The sequence below is a fragment of the Oenanthe melanoleuca genome, chromosome 10, assembly GCF_029582105.1.
Source record: "Oenanthe melanoleuca isolate GR-GAL-2019-014 chromosome 10, OMel1.0, whole genome shotgun sequence".
Lineage (NCBI taxonomy): Eukaryota > Metazoa > Chordata > Aves > Passeriformes > Muscicapidae > Oenanthe > Oenanthe melanoleuca.
Window position 1 is genome coordinate 1 of NC_079344.1, and position 21,910 is coordinate 21,910.

Below are 21,910 nucleotides of genomic sequence, written 5' to 3' on the forward strand. Positions count from 1 at the left end.
AGAGTCTCTGCGTTTTTATTGGATATAGCAGAACAGCCAGCAGCACCACCACCACTATGAAGAAGCACAGACATAACCCCCATGAAATAATAAACAGGAACTTGAGTATAGCAACAAAAAATACTTTTAAAAAGCTAATCTATTTGAGATAGGTTCTACCTTCAGACTCGTCCAAGGAAGAAAAGTAACATTTATTGCATCAGACACAGATATATAGAACATTGCTCTAAACTGGAGAAAAAGGTGAATTTTACATTTCAAATGCTTTGCAAGCCAACATTAAAAGTTAACATGTCACAAGACATTTTTTCAGCTACCCCCCCTTCCACAAAAATCTTTTTATCTGTAAGCCCTAGTAAATACATTCCATTTAAGGGGACACCTGTAAATTACTACAGTGTGATAAACAGAAGCAAATCAAGAAATATGAGACACTAAAGCTGCTATATGTGGCTGTAGTATATAATCACAAATAGTTCAGTAACTGTTTATGATGCTTACTGATTACCCTGACCGTAGCAGTTCTAACCTTGCCAACTGGCCACTGCCACCTCTACCAATGCAAGCTTGCAAACAAAATGGGTAACCCAGACCTTGCCCATGTTTTATATTGGTCACTGCTGCTTGAGAATAACTGGAGTCCAAATATCACCCGCAACCCTTTTTTGGCTCTCAGGAAGAGGCTAACAGATCTCTACACAGTGCCAGCTATCTCTTTACACAGGCAACAAGAATTTAAGCCTCACAATGCACACGATTTAAAAAATTAAGCATTCAGATGGCCTAAGCATACTCTAATATTAGTTTAATTCCCAAAGCCATGTAAAAATACATTCTAAAATAACCGCTCTAAAGGGGATCTTCAAAGTTGAAGAATATAAATAAACAAGAAACCAACTTACTGCAGACTCAGTCAGGACTGCTAATTCCCAAGAGGATCTTAGTCCTCCCTCATGATACATTTGAATACAATTAGCACAAGGTAGGAATATACTGATAGATCACTACGCTATTAAAAGTTGTAGGTGCAGGTTTCTATCCATCTCTCCTTTCACAGACTTGCTGGCAGAGGTCGGTTACTTCCCATAAAATTTCTTATTCAGAAGAAAGATCAGAAGATTGACGTTCACTTTTGCTCTGTCGAACAATTTCATGACAGCAACACCTTCATACTGCAGCTGCAAGAGATCCTGCCAAAGAGAATATCTTAATGAGTGAGGAAACCTCAAGAGTTTACAGATACTATAAAAGACTGTAGTACAGTAGGATCTTAAGGAGTATCACCGAAAAAGTACACACCAGAAGACAGAAAAGTGAGAGACTCATTAAAAGCCACTCTTACTGTGTAAAAAATAGTCATTCTAAGGCATTTAACATCCTAATTATTTTAAGCAGTGGGTTTAAAAAAAATTATGTTAAGAGAGTAGAAATAGACGACCATTCTAAGTAATCCAAATTTCAGATCTAGCCATCTCCAGCCTTGTCACTTGTCACTTGCTGTAACATTTAGAATATTTAGGTTTCCTAGGTGCCTAATTCTATCATGTACCCATGAAACATTACAACATTTCAGTGTCCCTTTCTGAAAGCTTCAGTTGCCACAGATCTCAGGGAAGCAGCTTACAGCACTTCAATCTAGGGCACAAAAAGAAATGGCATCTCAGTCACTATGCCTACAGTGCCGATTCAGTCTCTAAGGTTTTTACATAGGCAGTATTTCTAGTTATACATTGCTTTGTCAGCAATGCACCTGCACTGATTTTTACCTCACCGATTAAATTCTTTCACCAATCACACACTTGCAGGTAGCAAGGTGGGTAGGTGTGGGCATGTGGATGGACGTGTGTGATGTTGTATCCCTTGTTGCTGTCCTCTGACATCATCTGCTTTATCTGCAAACCACTACTACAAAGGCATAGTGGTATAGTAAACCATGTGCCTGAGAAGTGAGTAACCTTGGGTAGCCCCTCCATGAACCAACAAGTTCATGACCAGCTCTGATTGTTTAGGACTGGAACAAACAAGAGGAGTCCTCAAAGCAAACAAAAGGTGTGAGGCAGCTGTCCATCCCAGCAGCCAGTTAGGTGGTGTGGACTAACTGCAATGCAAGGTGCCTCTGCACACCATCTGTCTCGAGGGGCCCGAGGCTTCCACAACAAACCTACCTAATGAAGAACAAAATGGACAGAGGGTGGGTGAAGAAGTGGAAGAAAGGGACAGAGACAGCAGGTGTAACATTACTGGCACGAGAGAAAGATCAAGGAACCGTTTGGGAAAAGGTCAGTCAGCATGCCTGTTGTGGTGGCCTAAGTAAAGGCTGCCGCCTAAGAAGGACACCTAGAAACTGGAAAGAAATGGATAAGTATAGGGTAGCAGAAAGGATACCAATACATAATGACTGGCTGAAGCCATCATACACAAGCCCAGTGACTGCTGCCACAGACTCCCAAGCTCTCTCCTGTAGCAGGAAATTGTTGAAAACGCAAGTGTTTGTTTTGTGCGTATATGTATACACACAATTAAGAACATACACTGAGATCAGGCTTTCATTAGCAGAGAAACAAAAAGCAGTTTGGATCTCTTGTACATGTTGCATCTGTTTTCCCTGCAAATGGGTTATTTTTGAGAGCATTTTTCAGACTGTTTAGGCAAAAAAACATGTCATTGCTATTTTGATGAAGAGTCTGGCAAGGGGAACTTACACAACACTATTAAATACGACAGTTCTCACCTGATAGTGTAACATAAAGGTTTCCATCTGTACACCCATGAATTTTGCTTTAACCTCAAAATCTCCTACTTCTTCTGTTGGACTGATTTCAAAAATCACGTTTTTAAACCTATGAAATTTGAGAAATGTAAAATCACAGGGAGGAAATATATGAGATGAAGGGCGAAGATACATTTCTAAGAATTCTACTCTTTATTCTATTATCCACATTTGAAATGAGCCCATAAAAGCCACCCAGTCTCAATACAACAATGAATGGAAACCTAACAGGTTCTATGTCTGGTAAATCACATCTTCACACAAGCACAGCAGGAAACAAGATAACTTAATTTAGCTTGTACAATCTAAGCAGTCTAGTGCTGCACATTCATGCCTCATTTAGTGCACTGAGTACAAAATATTATTCAGAGTTGAAAAAATTCTAGCAACAGCCAGCTCCTCTATATTCCACACAAGCCATACCAGCTTCTCAAGGCTAGCAAACTACAGGCTGGAGAAACTCAAGCTAGCTGATTAAGCTGATTTTTCAACAATGAAAGCTATTAACCATAATAACAATTCACTCAATGAGATACCCTTCCATAACTTTGGGAGTGACAGAGAAGGGGTTGGGGGAAGGAGGACGTCATGTTTAAATCACATTACACTTCTCAATCAAAGAATTGCTTTGCTCCAACCTGAAAAAGAGAACTAAAGCGTGATCACTATGCCAGGTTTCTTGCCAACCTAGCAACCTTTTCAGCTTTAGTGGCTAAATCTACTAAAAACACTAAAATTCCACGAACAAAATTGCAAGACAATGTGATACAACCTCAAATAGATCTCAAAATTGCTGGTCCTGAACTACCACCTAGACTATAGCATCTAGACTAGTTCTCTGAAAAAGACAAGAATTCAGCCTATCTATTTTCCTTTTCCTCCAAAAAGGTTATTTAGCTGTAAAGAGTTTTAGAAAGATACTCACTGGTTACCTTGCAGGTCCTCAATCTCTAAAAGCACTCCCTTCTCATGAAGTCGAGCTGCTGTGTATTTCAGAGAAATTTTTTTACTGTTTTTGCCTTTTATTTCTCGAGGTTTCTTGGAGACTCTGGGGACAAAAGACAAACCAAACAAATTAGAAGGTCACAAACAAGTAAAGACATTTTGAGCAGTGAATTTTCTATCCTATTTGAAAGAGAGGATAGGATCAATATAGCTAATGAACTATGACTAATGATAGATTATGATGTACTTCTACTAATCAATTTACCTACAAAGCACTTATAGCCCAGATCAGATCTTTAATTTTCTACTATTTGCCAATAACATTTAAGCAGGAAAATAATATTAATAATGAATAAACATAAACAAAAAAAACAACCAACCCAACAACAAAAAAATCTCACCCAAAACATAACTATTTGGTACTTCATAAAAAAGAATACCATCTCTCATTAGGCATAATGGGGTCTAGTAACAACTGACATGGAGAAAGCTGAGACTACTCAAAAACTTTCTTGTATTTTCATTCTGCAAATGAATTCTCACATCTGACTGGAAAAGACCAACATTTTTCCCCCCCCCCAGAAAATCTGAATTGTTTAGCACTGTAACGGCTGACTTCATTTGGCATAAAAACAGGGACAATTTGTGATCAAGGATTTCCTTGTAGGCCACTATGTTATTTTCGTTCTCTGTTCCTAAGAAGGATGACAGGACAGACTGACTGAGCAGCAAGTGCATATGTAGACAACAAGCTTCATACCACTGCACTCTCTTCTTCCAAAGGGACCAAGAAGTCTTTCAAGTCTGTCTTTTTGACCCTAATCATGGCAAGGACCACTCCCTGTATTTTCTTACTGCTGCTGAAACCCTTTCGCTAAAACTACTGCTATGTGAAAGAGTTCGGCTGAGGAGTTTTGAGCAGATGGAGCTTTATGGCTCTTCTTAGCAACACATGCTTTCTTGTAAGAAGAACCTCTAGGGCCATGGAACCATATGCTGCAGGGCCATCTAAGGAACCTGAGGTGTGCAAGTCCATGAACCTTGATGAGATGTGTCTGTGGGTCATCAGGGAACTGGTGGAGGAAGTGGCTAAGCCTCTATCCATCATATATGAGAAAATGTGGCAGTCCAGTGAAGCTCCTACCTACTGTAAAAAGAAAATAAGAAAGACGCAGTCTGTCTCTCACCTCTGTGACTGGCAAGATCCTCCTGGAAACTATGCCAAAATACATGGAAAACATGGAGATAACTGGTGACAGCCAATATATACCATCACTTAGGTGCCTGGCCAATTTGGTGACCTGCTACAACAGGGTTAATACACCATTTCTGGATGAGGGAAAAGTGACTGACAATCATCTACCTACTGTATTTGTGAAAAGCATTCCACAACATTCCACACAACATCCTTGTGTCTAAATTGAAGAGACATGAATTTGATAGATGGACTGCTTGATGGGTAAGGACGCAATCAGATGGTCGCACTCAAAATAATTGCCATCAACAGCTTCCCTGTGAAGGTTGTGATGCTTCCAGGACAAGTTTCCCTGGAAGCTGTGGTTGCCCCATCCCAGAACTGTTCCAGTCCAGGCTGGATGAGGCTTGGAACAACTTGGTCTAATGGAAGGTGTCCCTGCCCATGGCAGAATGGTGGCAGCTAGATGGTCTTTAAAGGTCTCCTCAAACCCAAACCATGCTATGGTTCTACAGTTCCAAGATACTTACTTTCCCTTGCTGGCCAAGTTATCCAAGCAGGTCTTTATGTAACTTTTGTAATAGTCTACTTGTTCTCCATAAAAAGTAGCTTTGGAGTTCAAGGCATTGTATGTCTGCTGCAGCTTCACTAGCTCCGCCTTTCTTCTCTGACGGTATCTACGCTGATTTCTGATATCCTACACACAGGAGAAAGGCAGAGACTTAACAGTCATGTGAGCTCTCCAAGTGCTCAGTCCCAGAGTCACTGAGTGCTTGAACCACACCATTTGATTTTGCTTAGTCTTGCTTCATGCAAGGCTTGAGCACTCATTTGCACTTGCCCCACTTTAAAAGTCACAGCTTTTTCTCTTTGAGGACTATTTGTGGAACTAACCAACTTTACACAGCACCTTTTGTGGCTCTCTCAAACTTCAGTTCTGTTCTAATTGCAATGACAGGAGTGGGCACTGAAAGGCCACGTTATAAAAGCAGCATTTTTTCCAGAACTGGGTAGGGAAAGTATCTTACAAATCAAGCACTACAACCATAACAGCACACAGACTTCATTATCTTTCTTTGTTAGTCAGCCTTTAAGCATCGCTCGCCTTAATATCTCAACAAGAAAATACTACGTTCATTGACCGCTACTTTAATTTGTGACACATATTATCTACAATACAATTAATTCTTACCAGATCCCTAAAGGACATTATTTAGCTGGCTTACTTATATAACATTTCCTGAATAGTTTTTCAGTAAACAATGTGATATAAAATGTATTGTCAACGGTACTGGATCTCTTTTGTAAGTTTTTTCACAGCCACTCCCTTACCATTTAGGTACTCTTTAATGGGCACATTTAAATCAAAATAACAGTTAGGATGCCTTAGAGTTATGAGCAAAACTTATTTGTGTGAACAAGCTTGTAGAGGCATTACATGAATTAGTGAAATGGAGCAGAAAAACACACATCAGGACTTCCCTTCCAAGCTCTTTAAGTTTTTTCTTAATACGTTTTCTTAGTAAGTTTTTTCTTATAGTACCTGAGATGGAAACACAGTCATTTGACGGAACAGATACACTGTATAAAAAAAAAGGACTTCCCACATGCCAAGAGGTGGAAATGCTGCAACAAAAGGTGTGATGTTCCTCTATAAATTAGCTACTAAAAACCTTACTCTCCCCATGAAAACTCATGCGAGTTTCTCAAAGCTGCAAACTGGGAAAACTCCACGATGATCACTCAGAAACCATCAAATGGTATACCTTGGCAATGTCATTGATTAGTTCCTGGTATTTATTTTCGGCATTCACTGGCCCCAGTTCCGTCAACTTCTTCAGGCCTGTCTTGATTTTTTCTTTTTTTTCTTGGAGATTTAAGTTGCCATCTTCCTTTACAGAGACAGATTTTTTCATCTTATCAGGAGTTTTAGCATCACGAATGGCCCGTTTCTGCATAGCTCTATGATGCTCTGCTTCCTAGAAGAAGAAAACAAAAACAAGTTGCAAGTTCAGAAGCCGATCATTTTTAAGGAGATAAAAGGAAGCAGAAACAGATTGTCTGGCCTCTGGCATAACACAGGATAAAGTGTTTTGCTTGGCAATTACTATACTGACTCGAACGAACACGTTCTGATGAAAACATCCTACAAATGGGAATCAGCAGAAGCCTACCTACCATCTAAAATGGTCTTCCACATGAACAGTTTTTAGCAACTACTGCAGGAATAAGATACCCACGTACAATTTACTTCCACTGTACACCCTCCTGATTATCATTACATCCTGCTCCATCATGAGTGGAGACAGCTTCACTGCAACACCTAAACGGAAAGTCCCACATACACCCACATATATCTAGACAGATGATGATTTCCTAGTCTAAAACTAGCACAGATAAAGAGCATCATACTTGCTCTGAGGTAGCTGAAGTTTCCAAAATTTCAGTCAGCGTCTCCCCTGGCTGGAAGCGGATTACATCAACAATTAAACGTTTTGTGCTGCAAAGAAATCAAGATCAGGAGAAAAAATTTTAAACAGAAAGACCTTTAATACTCTTCTGTTCTGCAACAACACCAATGTTACTGCTTTAAATAAACTCAGATTATTACTAGACGGGCACTCAAGTAGTAATAGGTAGACCAGACCAGAATCCTAAGAAGCATTTTACTTTTTGGACAGTGCATTATTGGAAACATTATTGTTGGTTCCCTGAAAAGTTCCTCTTTGTAAAATGCACAATTTGCTTCTCAAACAGCAAGGATGCTACCCCATGTATTACAAGGTAACCCTAGTACTTCTACATGGGCCACAGAAACTGCATTCAAGGTGGAAGATAAAGCAGGTAACAACCACAGCCCATTTGTGCAACCAGAAAAGCTCTATAATATTATCCATCCATAAGCATGCTTCAGTGATCTATAACAGGTATCAAAAACTTCGAAGGATTACTTTCTTATGTGCATGGGAGACAAGGTAGATCTCAACTCCACTCTCGTGTTAGACAGGGTCATTTCCTGGGGGGTCATGATTTGAGCTGAGATTTAATCACAGTTGGTGCCCACCCTGAAGCACTTCTGCTCTTAAGCCACACAATGAAACCAAATAGCATCTTGGCAGTCAGGCTGCAATTACTTTTGGAAGCACACAAACTGCATCACATAGGCACGTTCCTCATCATCCACAACTTCAGTGACTACCAGTGCAGCTGGTAGATCTTTACTTTTGAAATCAATGTCACCTTCACTTGGCAGGTAGGAAAATACTGATGTATCTTTTAAGAAGTCTCATTACATTTATTTTTGTAGACAAAATTTTCTTTTGGGAGATGACTTGTCTGCCTAGGCCAAGTGCATGCTGACCAAAGATTTTTCAATTAAACTATCTAGCCTCTGAGCAGGAATGCATCAGAGGAGGTAAACATGCATTTGAATGTCAGGTCACTGCTCAATACATCTCAGCAAAAGGGATTTGCTTAAAACTAGCCAAGAGTCACTATCAGTAAAAAGTTTTCCAGAATAAAGATTCTGGCAATAATAAAATCTCTGACAGTCCATAGTTCTCTTTCCATTAGGGTAATAAGACCCATGCTCCTCAAAAAGGCTATGAGTCTTCATCAATTTAACGTCATGCACAGCATGGAAAAAGACATGGCTATAATCTCATTGCATTTAGAGTAACAGCCCCCCCACATTACTTTAAATTATGTCTCTATTTTCTTATTTTCACATGCAGATTAACTGTTAAAGTTCCAGTTGCTCCTTCTTTTGAGCAATGTACCAGGTAGTTACCCCTTACTTACTTCAACAGAATTGTCCGTGCATCCATTTCTGCATTCTCATCACCAGGAACGTCAAATTTATTAGTGAGTGTGAGAGAAACCTCTGTCTTTGCTAGCATTTCCCTGTTGGGGTCATTAACATTGCCAGAACCTTCCCCTGCCAAGCAGAGAGTTTATAGATGAAATCACATTATTTATCTTCTTGACTGTTAGGACGTTGTAATTTTTCCCTACATAACAGATCACAGAAAAATCCAGACTGTTTCCTGTACTGTCAAAGGGACACTTCAAAACCCAGACCAACTTTTAAAGACATCATCTTGAATACATTACAGACTTTTTTCATAACAAATCTGAGAGAAGGCATTGGCCAGAAAAGCACCACAAAATCACCACTTAGCATGCCTTAAAGATTTATGTTTTCCACACTGTATCTCAGTATCTCTCTAAGAGTGGCTGAACTGCCAAAAGTACTTTATAAACAGAAATGTGATTATGCTCGTATGTCCATGTCCTCAACAAAATGCATGTTTCAAGCTAAGTGCAAAGCCCTTGTTAGCAACCAAGCTTGCCATCATCTCTTGAACAAAGTAAGCTATCCTATCAAAAAGAAATTTTCTAACATGCTCTAATTGCATATGAACTTTCACCAGAACAACTGTTAGTACCTTTCCCCCCATTTCTTAAAGGATTGCAGAAAGATTTACCTCTTGACATATTAGCCCCAGTGACATTATGCACACAGGAAAAATGAAATGGGAAAGGAGGTCAAGTTCTGGCTAAACCCATGGTCTATGCTTGTTCGCATAATGTTTCTTACATTCTGTTCTTTGCTGGCACTTGGAAGAAAGTGTGGTTGCAATCACTCCTTTAGAAGGTTCCAACCTGCCTCATCAAGCAACTCCAAGGTAAGTTTTATATCCTCTCCAAAAACTGTGCCTGGTTTGCCTCCCTCCCCCCTGCTAAACCAGAAACTTCAAATAACTGCAATGTAGAAACCAATGAAGGAGAAAAACTTGTCCTTCTTTCCAGTATGTGTTATAGCCTGAAGCAGTAAACTGTGCCTCAGGTTTCCAGAAGAGTTTCATAGATTAGTAGTGTTAATTCCTTCTTCCCCCAACCAGAAGTGGACATTTTTCGTATGGAAAAAAACTTTAAACGGGAAAAATGCTACTTGTCCACATGCTAAAGACTCTTAAAGGAACGCATGGTATTTGGTGCACTTATTACTGAAAGGAACACCTACAGATCTCCAGAAAGAAGGATGGATCTCTGCAAAAAAAGCTGGAACAGGGACACAAGCACAGAGAAATTGCTCCAGTGTAATGGAACAAAGAAAATACATCAATACCCATCCGTCTTCTAGACAATTCTAGAGTGGGATAAGGTGAGGTGGGTGGGGAGAAGAGAAAGAACCCTTGATTTTTTCAGGGCAGTAAATTATGCAGAGAAAATACATTGCAACAAATCTGCTGCTGCTTTTTAAGAGCATATTCTCCCAAACAACCTGTAATGATTTCTTACACTTTCTTTACTGAACTTAAGGTCATTTAAGGCAATATCATATATTACTTTAGCAGAACAAACTAGACCACCTATTAAGGACTCAATTGTAGGAACCTCTCCGAGATCATCCAGCAGCTCATGAATTGGATCATTGTGCTCAGGAGCAATTGCATCTTGATGGTCTAAGAGCAACTAGATGAACAGAAAAAACAATTATGTTTGAACAGTACATCCTTTTCTAGACAGTAGAATTTCATTATTTCAGCCTGGTATCTTCTAGAAAAAAATCACTGAACTCTAAAGTAGCAATGTCAACATTCAGAGCTGTGCTAATATCACATACTCAAATGCTTTCCAAAGAAACTTAGTGAAGCCATACCTAAATTACTTCATTCTGTAAATCAACAAGCTCTTGCAAACTACAATCATGACAACTTTCAGCCTTATATTTGGTACCTTTGCGTTTCAGAGAGAAGCAGCATTTTCGTCGCAAACACCACTTATAAGGAGCAACTGCGACTAATGTATACTTACAGTGTGCGTATTGATGATTTCACCAATTGAAATATAAATTACTGGTTTAGTGAGAGTCACCAAGTCTGAATACTCATCAATATTAAATTTATCCTGCAATTCAGGAACCTCACAGGCAGCCTGAAAAAAACGTCTTCAGAAAAAAAAAGGAGAGAACAGTCAGTATGATGCTGAGAGTCATGTGATATGTCAGGAGTACTACCTCCCCATGACAATCTCAAGAACAGACTCTCCTCTTTAAACTGTGGTACACTATGGCATACTACAGTTTGTCAGCTTTAGTTTAACAAATCAGAAGCAACCTAGTAAATTCAATCATTGATACTGGCCATGTTGACATTTGCTCATTTTTAGAATTGACAGAACTTGCTTCAGTGACCTTGTTCTCCTGCCTACACTGCATTATCATCCTTTGCCCCCAACTATCTCTGGTTACCTTTCCTAAACACAGAAGATATGACAATTCTTAAACAAAAGCTTACTTCAACTACATGAATAGCTAAATGCCCACCTACTCTATTCCTGATCACCACTAGGTTTTCATGCGTAACCAGGGTTCACACAGGACACATTCTGGTTGTCCACGTTCAAAGTACCATAATAAGTATATGCAACAGCCACCTTTATTTTGGACACGAATATTCTTTGAAAAAATATTCTAAACTCTTGACTTTGCAGTCTCATTAACATACAATGCATTGTTCATAAATTCCAGGTACACATTTTATCTGCCATTGTCACTGATGCTTGGGGCAGTCTGGAGTGAAACCTCTTTTATTTTTAACAGACTGCATATTTGACAGCGATAGAACTCTCCATATTCTAAATTTAGTCTTTTCCCTATTTACTTGCAATGTTACCCTCTGCCAAACCTCCCAGCTTAATCGGCTACAGTCTTCTACCTGAATTTCTGGTATGACTGCAATAGGTATTCATTAATGATGCTTAGATGAGCATTGTCTCCCATGAACATCTTATTGGATGCAGCATGCTGTAACATCTTTGCAATGGAACCAAGGTTTCTGCGTTGATCTGTCGTCAGCTGTCCTCCAGCTGAAAGGTCGATGATGTCAAATGCATCTGGTGCAACAATGGCTGGATTCATGTAGCGATAATAGAGTAAGTTGCCAACAATCTGGGGAAGAGAGAAGAAATGCATCAACAAACAACAGCACAGGACTCAACTGAATTTTATTGAAACTACTCTGTGTTTTGATAAATTACTTCCTTGTAAGCCTCTTTCCAAGACAAAGATTCTGCTATACAGAAGCACATACCCACCCAAAAAATCTACAGAGTAAAAAAAGAAAAGCAATATCATAAAGATGCATTAGGGCAATCACCACAGAGGAAAGCCTGAGAACTATCAGTCACAGGACTATACAGCAGCAGATATTCTACGCGTAAAGATTTAGAACTCCAGCTTACAAAAAAGCTCGAAATTACAAAAGGAGATACTACAAGTTACCAATGAACTACTGATGTGAGCATGAGACAGTCTGAGAATTCAATGCAACTGAGTTAGCCTAACAGAGGGCAGAGCGACTACAGTATAGATGAGTCTGATAATGAAGTTTCAGTAATGGAACAAGAGCTAAGCATGCAGCATTGGCTGCCATCTCTAAAAGCAAAAATAGGGAGGAAGAATGGCACAACAAGAAGTTAAACTGAGGAGACTATTTTCCATTTCTTGTCCAAAGCCCTTCTCTCTTTCAGAATAAAAGCTTTCTTCTATAAGCCAGCAACATATTCAGGCACAGACCCCTAGTTAGTGAGAAACCATTTAATCCAGAAGTAAGAAAATCAGAAGTACAGAAAACAAATGGCATTTGATCCTTCAAAAATCCAGTTTACCTAGTCAAATGTGAGCAGTAGTACATTTCGAAGAACTACAAATAGAGATTATCACATTATACATATGCTCAAAATATTCTTCTACCCTGAACTGGATATTTTGCCAAAAGTAATTCTAGCAATGAAAAGGTATTAACCCATCATGCTCATTCAAAGAAAAAGCTCTCTCACCACATGCTCATTTGCAGAAGGCCACATTCACTGAATCTTGGGTTCACCTGCTTGCCATGTGACTTAAATGCATGGAGGAGATTGGGGTCTGAACAAATAGTTGAAAACACAGAAAAAAAACATAGCAATTGCTAAGCAGTCCCAGAAATTAATAACTGCTTTCAGTGAGATAATGTTTTGACAAGTGTTTTATGCAAGTCTCTCCTGTACTCTCAAAAATTATGCCATGGAATGTTAACAGTCTGCTGACAATCAAACTATTTACTGCCAGTAAAGAGAAAAAAAAAATATCCATGAAAGAAATTGAATTAATGACATTTGAACTTGTAGGGCAAAAAGAACAACATATTGTATGGGTATCTTTGGTTGCTAAAAACAATCTGCAAGTAGCTATTGCATGCAACTGCAGTTTTGACTTTCATGTGGACAGTTAGATTGTTTCCATGAGGATTAACAAAACCTGCAGTTTTCCACCTAAATTTACAGATGGAAGAAATTAATTCACCTGCATAGAAAGAACCGGTGTCTCAGAATGGGAAAGCACAGAACTAGAAGAGAGAAGAAAACAGCATTCAGATTGGTAATTATTTTGTAATGAAGCAGAGGCAGAGAAGCTTAAAGAGACGTTGTCAAGTATTCTAATAACCAAACTATATTGTATTAAGAAGTAAAGCATTCATGGGTATAAATTCACAATTTACCAAAAGCCATGAAACCAAAGAAACGTTGTAGTCATCTAAGAGCAACTACTATTAGGATCCTTTTAGCTCTCCAAATCAACTGAAATGCAAAATACAAAACTAACTAGGCATCATGGGAAATGACTCTACATATTGCCATCAAAATATCCTAGTGTGTTACAAATGGAGCATTAGGAATATCAGAATTTTGCATACAGACTTTTTAACTTGTCTCGTTAAGGAAGGAGCAGTGGGCTGTGATCACACTAGTTAACCCAAGGTTTACTTTCTAGGAGCAACAGTAAAACCCAGGTCAAAAAATCTAAAGGTCCAAACGCTCAAGATACTAAAAGCAAAAGAGAAGCATCAGGATACTGCCTTCTAAACAATGTATTACATCTCAAGTGATGAGTATGATGAAATATTTTTTATCTGTAGAGGTAAATGAATAGGTTTTACATGCACTCCTCTCCACACATACACCTAACAAGAGAAAAATGAGATGTCACAGCCAATTTGGCTGACAAATATTCAAAAGGTGTACAGATCCTCACCTTCAGAAGCTCATCTTCACCAGCATCAGGAAACTTCTCATGTAGGGAGTCTTTTAGGACCTTGGCAATGAAACGCATTCCATAACTGAGAGAAAGAAAAGGTCAAATAAGACTGCTGCAAGCATGAAGACATCAGCAACTTCTCAGGGATATCACTGGTGCATGAGACTCACGGGATTTTGTCCACTGAACTAATAATGGCAGACAGAAACTTGTCTGTCACTGTCCTCATGTTTCTGATTGAGGCATCCAGTCGCGTCCTCACCTCTTCATGACTTAGGGCTTGCTCAGGGGTAACATCATATGGCAGCTTGCTATTTGAAAAAGTCAGACATAAAAAGGAGAATATTATTCAGGCTAGTACACTTCAAGAACATATAGCCTTACATAGAAACAAACATTCACTTCACTGCCAAAAGCTATGCAGTACCTTTAAAGCTATGCATTTGGGAATTTATTAAGATGATGAAAACTTGGATACAAGCAGAAGCTAGATCACCACCCATAAAATCAATACAACATGCTGCTGAAAGAATAGTTATCGTTTTCTCAATCAGCTGAAATTATTGCATAGTGTGTATATATATATATATATTGCATAGTATACCAGTGAACACAAGACAGATGAAGCTGGTAATTCATAAAGGAGTATCCTAAATCTCATGTATAGAGAAGGATCCGAACACACATCTTCACTTCCATTTTTAACTTGTCCAAAATTTTGCATAAAATGTGCAAAGGTGTATGACTGCGGATTGCTTTAGGTATGGAGGAATTCATTCACATGTATGGCTTTTTGCCTTTTTTTTAAAGTACATTAAAAAACCCCAACTACACAACAGAATCCTCAAGTTCTAACAAATCACAGCCACTGAAGAAAAAGAAACCAGAACAACACAAAATCACATAGCTCAATACATCAGTGTCATCAGTGGCTGATATTAATTAGAAATATGTTAGGATCAAGAGAACTGCAATATGATGCTTTCTGCCAGCAAGAGCGGCTTTGTGTGGTTGCGAATAGTACCTGTTTGCACAGGTCACACACGACATGAATATGGACTGACATGGAAGCAATTCCCAAATACAATCTCTTACAGTACATTCTTTTAGGTTAGAGGGTGTGTCATAGCTAACTATCAAGTTAACAAAGGAAAACAGAAAAGAGCATTTCTTCTTCCATCACCTAATGACATTCCAATTCAATACCCTCAGCACCATAAACAGAATATGAACTTTAGAACTCTCAGATGAAAGCTGTCTTGACAATCAGTTGGACAGATACACACAGTGGAGCCAAGGATAGTTTTGAATGACAAACTGAGCAATGCAAAGCAGCTAAGCAATGTTTAGAAAAATACAGCTTTAACAGGTCCCATACCTGGCCTCTCCCGTTTGAGATTCCATCTGGTTAACCCAAGACTTGTAGATATCCACAGGATCAGTTTTGATATTAAGTGACTTGTCATCAATGATTTCCTTCACAACTGGCGCAAGGATCTGCCTCAGGGCATTCTGACCACGGGCACCACGATTGAAACTTACCACCATTTTAATAACAGTAGGATTCCCAGTCACAATTTCATGTATCTGGTCTACTTTTGATCTGAAGAAGAAAGAATCTATATGAAATCTGATGTATGCATAACTCTGTCACTGCCTACACTTCCCTGGACTGCTGTTCCAAGCATGACTTTGGGGTGGGGGGAACCACATGTTTTTTAGAAGTTGTTGTTTCAGGGCATGTATTATCTTCATGCTTAAAAAGCATTCTGAAAAATGCATAAGGGTAGTTCCTCAAAAAGTTCATTGCATATTCTTCCTCACAGCAAGTTGTGCTACATTGATTTATAAAGAACTGACATCATGTAACACTGAGCTCCTAAGGCCTAACCAATCCTAACCAATAAAACACGTCTGAGGACAGTCAAGAGTTTCTAACACTGATAGGAAATAGAAATGCTAAACAACAGAGATTTCAGACTCCTCATTAGCTTTTGGAAATCCAGAGAGCTTAGATTTAGCTCTCTTCCTGGCTTGTAAAGCCTAAGTTTGCAGTTTGTTGGATGTATTTATTATCAGATATCTATTGATGAGAATTGAGATCAGACTGAATTTTAGCATGACTTTGCATCAGATCAAAAAGAGCTGCCATGTTGAGCAGTGAAATCTCGACTGAAGTGAAAAGCCCACATCTTCAATGGATGTACTTGATTCTTTCACAGACTACATTAAAAGATATGAAATGGGAAGAGGACAATGAAGGCACAGATTAGCATTATCTCCATATAAGCACTAGACTTAACATGAAAGTGGCCTCAATTTCAGGAATTGACTCAACAAAAACTGACTCAACAGCAAGAATGTGCCGTTTGCTACCACATACTTGATCTCTTCCTGCAGTGCTGTTTGGAAAAGTCGCAACAACAGGTATTCCTCTCTTTGATTGGATGCATAGTTATACAGCGTGAAGATCACAGAATCCATGAATTTTGTGGATTTGTTTTGAGGCATCTGAAAAATCAGCTTGGCCAAGTAGGTTGGGTTAGTCTACAACAACAAGAAAAATTACTTAGTGTGCACATCCCCGCTGGTGTTGCTAAAAACTAAGGTGGATCAAAACAGTTGCTGGTTGGACTTCATCTTAAAGGTCTTTTCCAACTTACTACTTGTATGACAACTACAGTGCATAAGCGAAGACTGTGCTAAGACATATAACCTATAACAAAAGGTTTCCAAGCAGTGCAAGAAGCTGCTTACCTGAAGTAGGTAGAACAAATGCTGATAGGCTTCCAACTTTTCTCTCTTTTCTTTGCTCAGTGCTTTCAAACCTCCCCTTTGCTTGTTCAGCATCATCATGTCAGAGAGCTGCTCCTTGTTCTTCTTGGTAAGTTTTTTGCTATGAGAAACAACATCCTGGAAAGAAAGAACAGTTACAGATTTCACTCGGAGAAGTTTCTAACAAGCAATACTGGAAAACAGTTGCATCTGAGAGCTACTTCTCTTGGACAGAGAAATGCAGGGTCAAGGAATTCCTGGAGCTATTAAAGTAAAGCATTATTTGTATAATTGCTATGGCAGCAGTTTCTCCAGCTGGAAGTACACATTCCGCTTTGTTTTTTTTTTTTTTTTTTGGAAATTAATCAACCAGCCAAGGTTGAGGGCTTCGTTTAACCAATTAGCACAAATGTATCTCCTGCCTCCAAAATCACCCCCGTGGCTGCAAGCTTGTGGCATGTGACTTGTTTAACCACAAAGGAGCAACAAAAAAAGTCTCAAAGCCTTTAAATACAAAACCTGTTGCATTATTTATCTTGTTGGCTTTTTTAGCTTCAGGACTTGTTTCTTCTCCTCCTACAGTTTTCTTTCTAGGGATTCATACTAAATTAGTGGAATGGACTAAGGACACATTGGGAGTAAAAATTATGTTTGGGAAAACGTTTTCCATGAGCTGAGCAACTGACATCTGAGGCCAGGAGCTCTCCATGCTAACTACCACTGGGCTCAATTCAATGTCTGGTCTACCAACAACAATTTCTTACCTGCAACGTAATTTTGTTTTTCACTAGCAAACCAATTTTGATGTCCATGAGATTGAGGTCATTTTCCAGTTGCTGATTGGATCGGATCAAGGTTACAACTTCTTCACGCAGTTTCATTAGCTCAAGCTCCTCCTGAAAATCCTGGTCACTCTGATCAAGCAAGTGGACAAATTTCCGAACCACAGCCATAGGTGGGTTTTCAGCATTTACTAAAAATAGGCAAGAAAGTAGACAACACTAGGGGATGGCAAACAAAAATAAATACATGCCTTATCTATGTTTAAACAGCACATCAAGGAGCACCCAGAGCCAAATTACTACCATCATGTCTAAACAGCTTCAGACATTTATGATTTTCCTGTTTTGAGAAAACTGTAAAAGAAGTAAATCAAGTACAAAGTTAGTATTAGCATAGGGCAGTCCACACTGTCAGAGCTACAAAGCTACAGTTCTGTTTTTCAGCAGGGGAAAAAAAAAAGGCAGCTAAAATCAAGTTCTCCTTCAGCCTCAAGAACTACATATTCCCTGCATTGCCCTATCCACTTCATCCCAACTGCTCCTCAAAAGTGTCTTGATGTTATGGATCACACAGCCAACATCATATTGGTTGACAAGGAGCTTGACATGAACCAGCAATGTGCACTTGCAGCACAGAAAGCCAAATGCATCCTGGGCTGCATCAAAAGCAGTGTGGTCAGGAGGACAAGGCAGGTGATTCTCTTCCACTCCAGTCTCATGAGACCCCACCTGGAGTACTGTGCTCAGCTCTGGGGCCTCCAACATAGTAAGAAGGATGTGGAGCTGCAGGACTGAGTTCAGAGGAGGGCTACAAAGATCATCAGGGCGCTAGAGAATCTCTCCTATGGAGACAGGAAGAGTTAGGGAATCTCTCCTATGAATCTATGATCCCTCGCAAATAGAGATTCGAGGCACATCAGTTTTATTCTCTTGGCAATACTTACTGAGGGTTTTGTAGTCTTCTCGTGCTTTGTTTGCTCGGATAAAGGCTTGAATTTTTACAACATCTTTTATCTAGGATTTAAGAAACAAAAAAGCACTTGACCTCATTCTGGAAAGAGTACCAATTGCAGAATACATTTAACAAGATAGCCTCTTACGTGGTTTCTGAAATACTGCAGGCGATCTCTGTAACGTCTTCTGGCTTGATACATCCTGGCCATTGATTGAATCTATTGAAGGGTAACCAAAACACTCAGATAGAAACCTTACCTATAAAGTTCACTACTCCAAAGGTTTACCAAAAAAGTCAGCAGGGAACCTGCACTACCTTTATTACTTGGTCCTTTTGTGCACGTAGGTAATCCAAACGGATTTGATACGCCTTCCTTTGCTTGTAGCCACGCCATTGAGACTGAAAACAAAATAGGCACACTCTCTTTACTTTTCCAATTAAACAGAAGTAATTAAAAATCTGAGCTTCTTGGTGCTCCTCAGCTTCTAACTGCCCTTTTGGCTAATTGAAACATAAAGGAGACATGCTTGTCTTATCAAGGGATACACTGTGTGAAGCGTTAACTACCTTCCAACTGTAATCACAAGAGACTTGAAATTACCCCATGAAGAGCCTGGGCCTTCTGAAGCACAGTTAGGGGTCAAGGATACAACTGAGTTGACAGAAATTGTTCTACATGAGGATCACATGTTAGCTGCTGCTGCTGATGAGAACAATGATGTAACATTTTAAGTTTTCCAAGCAGACCCGCTGTCACCCACACTTGGGAAGTGAAGTCAGGTAAGGAGCTGGACTACACTTAAAGGGAGAGAATGTTATTTTAATGTCCTGGGAGTGGGTGTGGAGGTTTTGTTAAATATACAGGCAGAGTATGTATCACTTCAGCAGAAACAAATAGACATATACTGAGGAAATAATAAAATGGTAATAGGGTGCAAAGCAACTATTTCATTTGCACGCACTTCAGTTACAACACCACAGCAAGAATTATTTTGTTGCTGTCCTGTAAATGCGCCCAATTTCATGCTGAATTATCCTACCATCTCTTTCAGGTCCTCAATCCTCCAAATCCCTGGACAAATTTGAAGAGAAGCATTTTACTCAAGAATACTGAAAACCACGTTGTTTCTCTTGAATTCATGAATCACAGCAGCAATGCATCTCGTGGTATTATCACCATACAACACACTTCATATTTCCTTATTCCCAAAACATTGAAACATGTAAAAAAATAATTGGTAAAGCTTCCTCAAATAAGTTTTTCTCCCTCCAACTCTACATGATTATTGGATTGATTATATATGACACCTAAAAGCAAACAATATACCAAAACTCATTGGGAGAAGGAAATGTTTTTAGATAATTTACAATACGAAGCAAAAACAATTGTGTGCTGTAACTACTTGAATTGGACAAAAACTATCAAAAAGCTTGTGTACAGAAAACAACTGCAGAGTACGAGTTTCAAACAGAATTAAAGAGTATCACTACCTGAATGCAAGTGATTGCTGGGACTTGCTTCTTCAAAAAATTCATTCTTGAGTTGAATTCCTGGCGAACAAGATACCCTCGACAGCAAGCCTGAAGTTTCATAATCAGGTTCTCATTTGCAAGCCACAACTGTTCTCGGTTGTATGCTGCAGTGACTCCGGATATGGTGCTCTGATTTAATGTTATGATAGGAAGAGGGAGACAGAAAAAGAAAATGGAAATACAAGAGAAAGGATGTTACATCAGCTTCCCACATCGTGCTTATAAGAAACTCCAAAGTTGTCTTTCAAAAAACAGCGACATCATGGTCCTGTATACTTTTAGTGACAGGATAAATTTTTATGAAACAGGACAAGCAGTTGTGACACACACAATCTGATGATGCCTAGGAAATCAAAAGAGTTACTAAGCTTGCTAACATGACTATGGCATTGAAGCACTCTTAGAGCTGCACTGAAGGTGAGAATGGTAAAAATATCAACTTTTAAGAGAGAGAGCATGTGTTAATCTACTTTACCTGTATCTCTTCCCGCGACAGCTGAGTGTCATTTTGCACAAATTCTGCTGGTTCATCCCATCCTCCCTCTTTGGTCCGCAGGTTGTGATAATAATGATAGCCTCCTCTCACCCAGTGTTTCACCCACTCACTGCCATTGCCCCCTAAATGCAGAAACCGCAATTAGAAGTCTGAAAATCTGACAAGTGTCTTACCATTCATGCATACAAATGTTACAACCAGGAAATCTACTTTACAAATTCTTCTTCCTCCAAGCAAGAAAAGGAATGTTTCTGAGTCCCTAATGACCTCATATGAGAGCTACCTAAACACAACACATTCTACAAGTGGAGAACATTATCCTATTCACACGCTTTTTTTGAAAAAAAACCCCCCTTATTTCACAAAGCATCTACAATTGCCATCTACAACACAAGATTTTCCCAGGGGCGTTTTTACCTCTGATTCCAGTTCCACGTACAATAATCTTGCATTTATTTCACTAACAGTTAGTCACTTAAGGTGTACCTGCTGCCCTTTTCTTGACTTCTGACAGTTCTTGCTGGTACGTCTCAGCACATTCTGGAGTGACCCCATACAGCCCAACATCAGGCGAACGCAAGGCACTCAGGGTCTGGCTAACATCACCACGATCTACTGCTTCATTAATGGCCAGAATTCCTAAGGAGACTTGGATAACACCAGGAAGCAGGTTAGCTCAGGGGCTCAGTAGCTCACAGTAAGCACAGAACAGCAGAACAGAGCAAGACAACATGAACACACCCTTATAGCTGGGTTGTATGTAAGATACACAAATTTTAAGTGTACCTAAACATGAAATATAAATAAAAAAACAACTACACAACTTGCAATAAAGAGGCCTCTTCAGTACAGAGTGTTCAATCATGTGTGGAACTGCACCTGACAGCATGTGTGTGCCCAAAGTCCCAGTACAGCGCTGATTTACCACCAGAACTTTTCAACACACAAAGTTACAACCCTCCTCTGACATCTATTTCAGTTAACACAGTTTTTTTCTGGCAGAACCAATCACAACTCAAAAGAAGCCTTTTCAACAACCAGAGCAGTAATTACTTAATTGTTTCTACAGACAGAAACAACATCATTATATAGACCTGGATGCAACAATGGGTGGACCAGTCCACCTGCAAACTCTGTTAAGAAGCAAAGATGAGTATTACTGATGTGTAACCTCTGCATCTGAAAAACATGTGAGTGTTCGTCTGGAAATACCTAAGAGAGCCAAGACAAGACAACAGCAAATAAAAGGTAATGCTCACCAGAAAACACCATTTTAATTGCGCATGTGAACATTCTCACTTCTACCTAACCACCCACAGACATGCACAATTAGTCCCAAATGACGAATAATTTGATAGAGATTTGTCCAACAAGATA

The 21,910-nt window shown here is 39.3% G+C and overlaps 1 protein-coding gene across 1 annotated transcript in view; it reads right to left on the minus strand.

The window, feature by feature from the left end:
- The window catches only part of IQGAP1 (IQ motif containing GTPase activating protein 1), a 47,628-nt gene continuing 25,718 nt past the window's right edge, over window positions 1–21,910 (minus strand). The window contains exons 17-38 of the mRNA XM_056499592.1: window positions 21,020–21,181; window positions 20,513–20,655; window positions 19,996–20,166; window positions 18,820–18,903; window positions 18,650–18,721; window positions 18,494–18,563; window positions 17,532–17,740; window positions 16,750–16,905; window positions 16,376–16,539; window positions 15,371–15,595; window positions 14,163–14,303; window positions 13,990–14,074; window positions 11,633–11,865; window positions 10,731–10,863; window positions 10,286–10,388; window positions 8,712–8,847; window positions 7,323–7,410; window positions 6,677–6,889; window positions 5,441–5,607; window positions 3,696–3,818; window positions 2,732–2,840; window positions 1–1,190 (exon numbers count right to left, since the gene is read on the minus strand). Coding sequence (XP_056355567.1) covers window positions 1,077–1,190; window positions 2,732–2,840; window positions 3,696–3,818; window positions 5,441–5,607; window positions 6,677–6,889; window positions 7,323–7,410; window positions 8,712–8,847; window positions 10,286–10,388; window positions 10,731–10,863; window positions 11,633–11,865; window positions 13,990–14,074; window positions 14,163–14,303; window positions 15,371–15,595; window positions 16,376–16,539; window positions 16,750–16,905; window positions 17,532–17,740; window positions 18,494–18,563; window positions 18,650–18,721; window positions 18,820–18,903; window positions 19,996–20,166; window positions 20,513–20,655; window positions 21,020–21,181 — 3,101 coding nt within the window. The 3' untranslated portion in view covers window positions 1–1,076. The remainder of the gene's footprint in view (window positions 1,191–2,731; window positions 2,841–3,695; window positions 3,819–5,440; window positions 5,608–6,676; window positions 6,890–7,322; window positions 7,411–8,711; window positions 8,848–10,285; window positions 10,389–10,730; window positions 10,864–11,632; window positions 11,866–13,989; window positions 14,075–14,162; window positions 14,304–15,370; window positions 15,596–16,375; window positions 16,540–16,749; window positions 16,906–17,531; window positions 17,741–18,493; window positions 18,564–18,649; window positions 18,722–18,819; window positions 18,904–19,995; window positions 20,167–20,512; window positions 20,656–21,019; window positions 21,182–21,910) is intronic.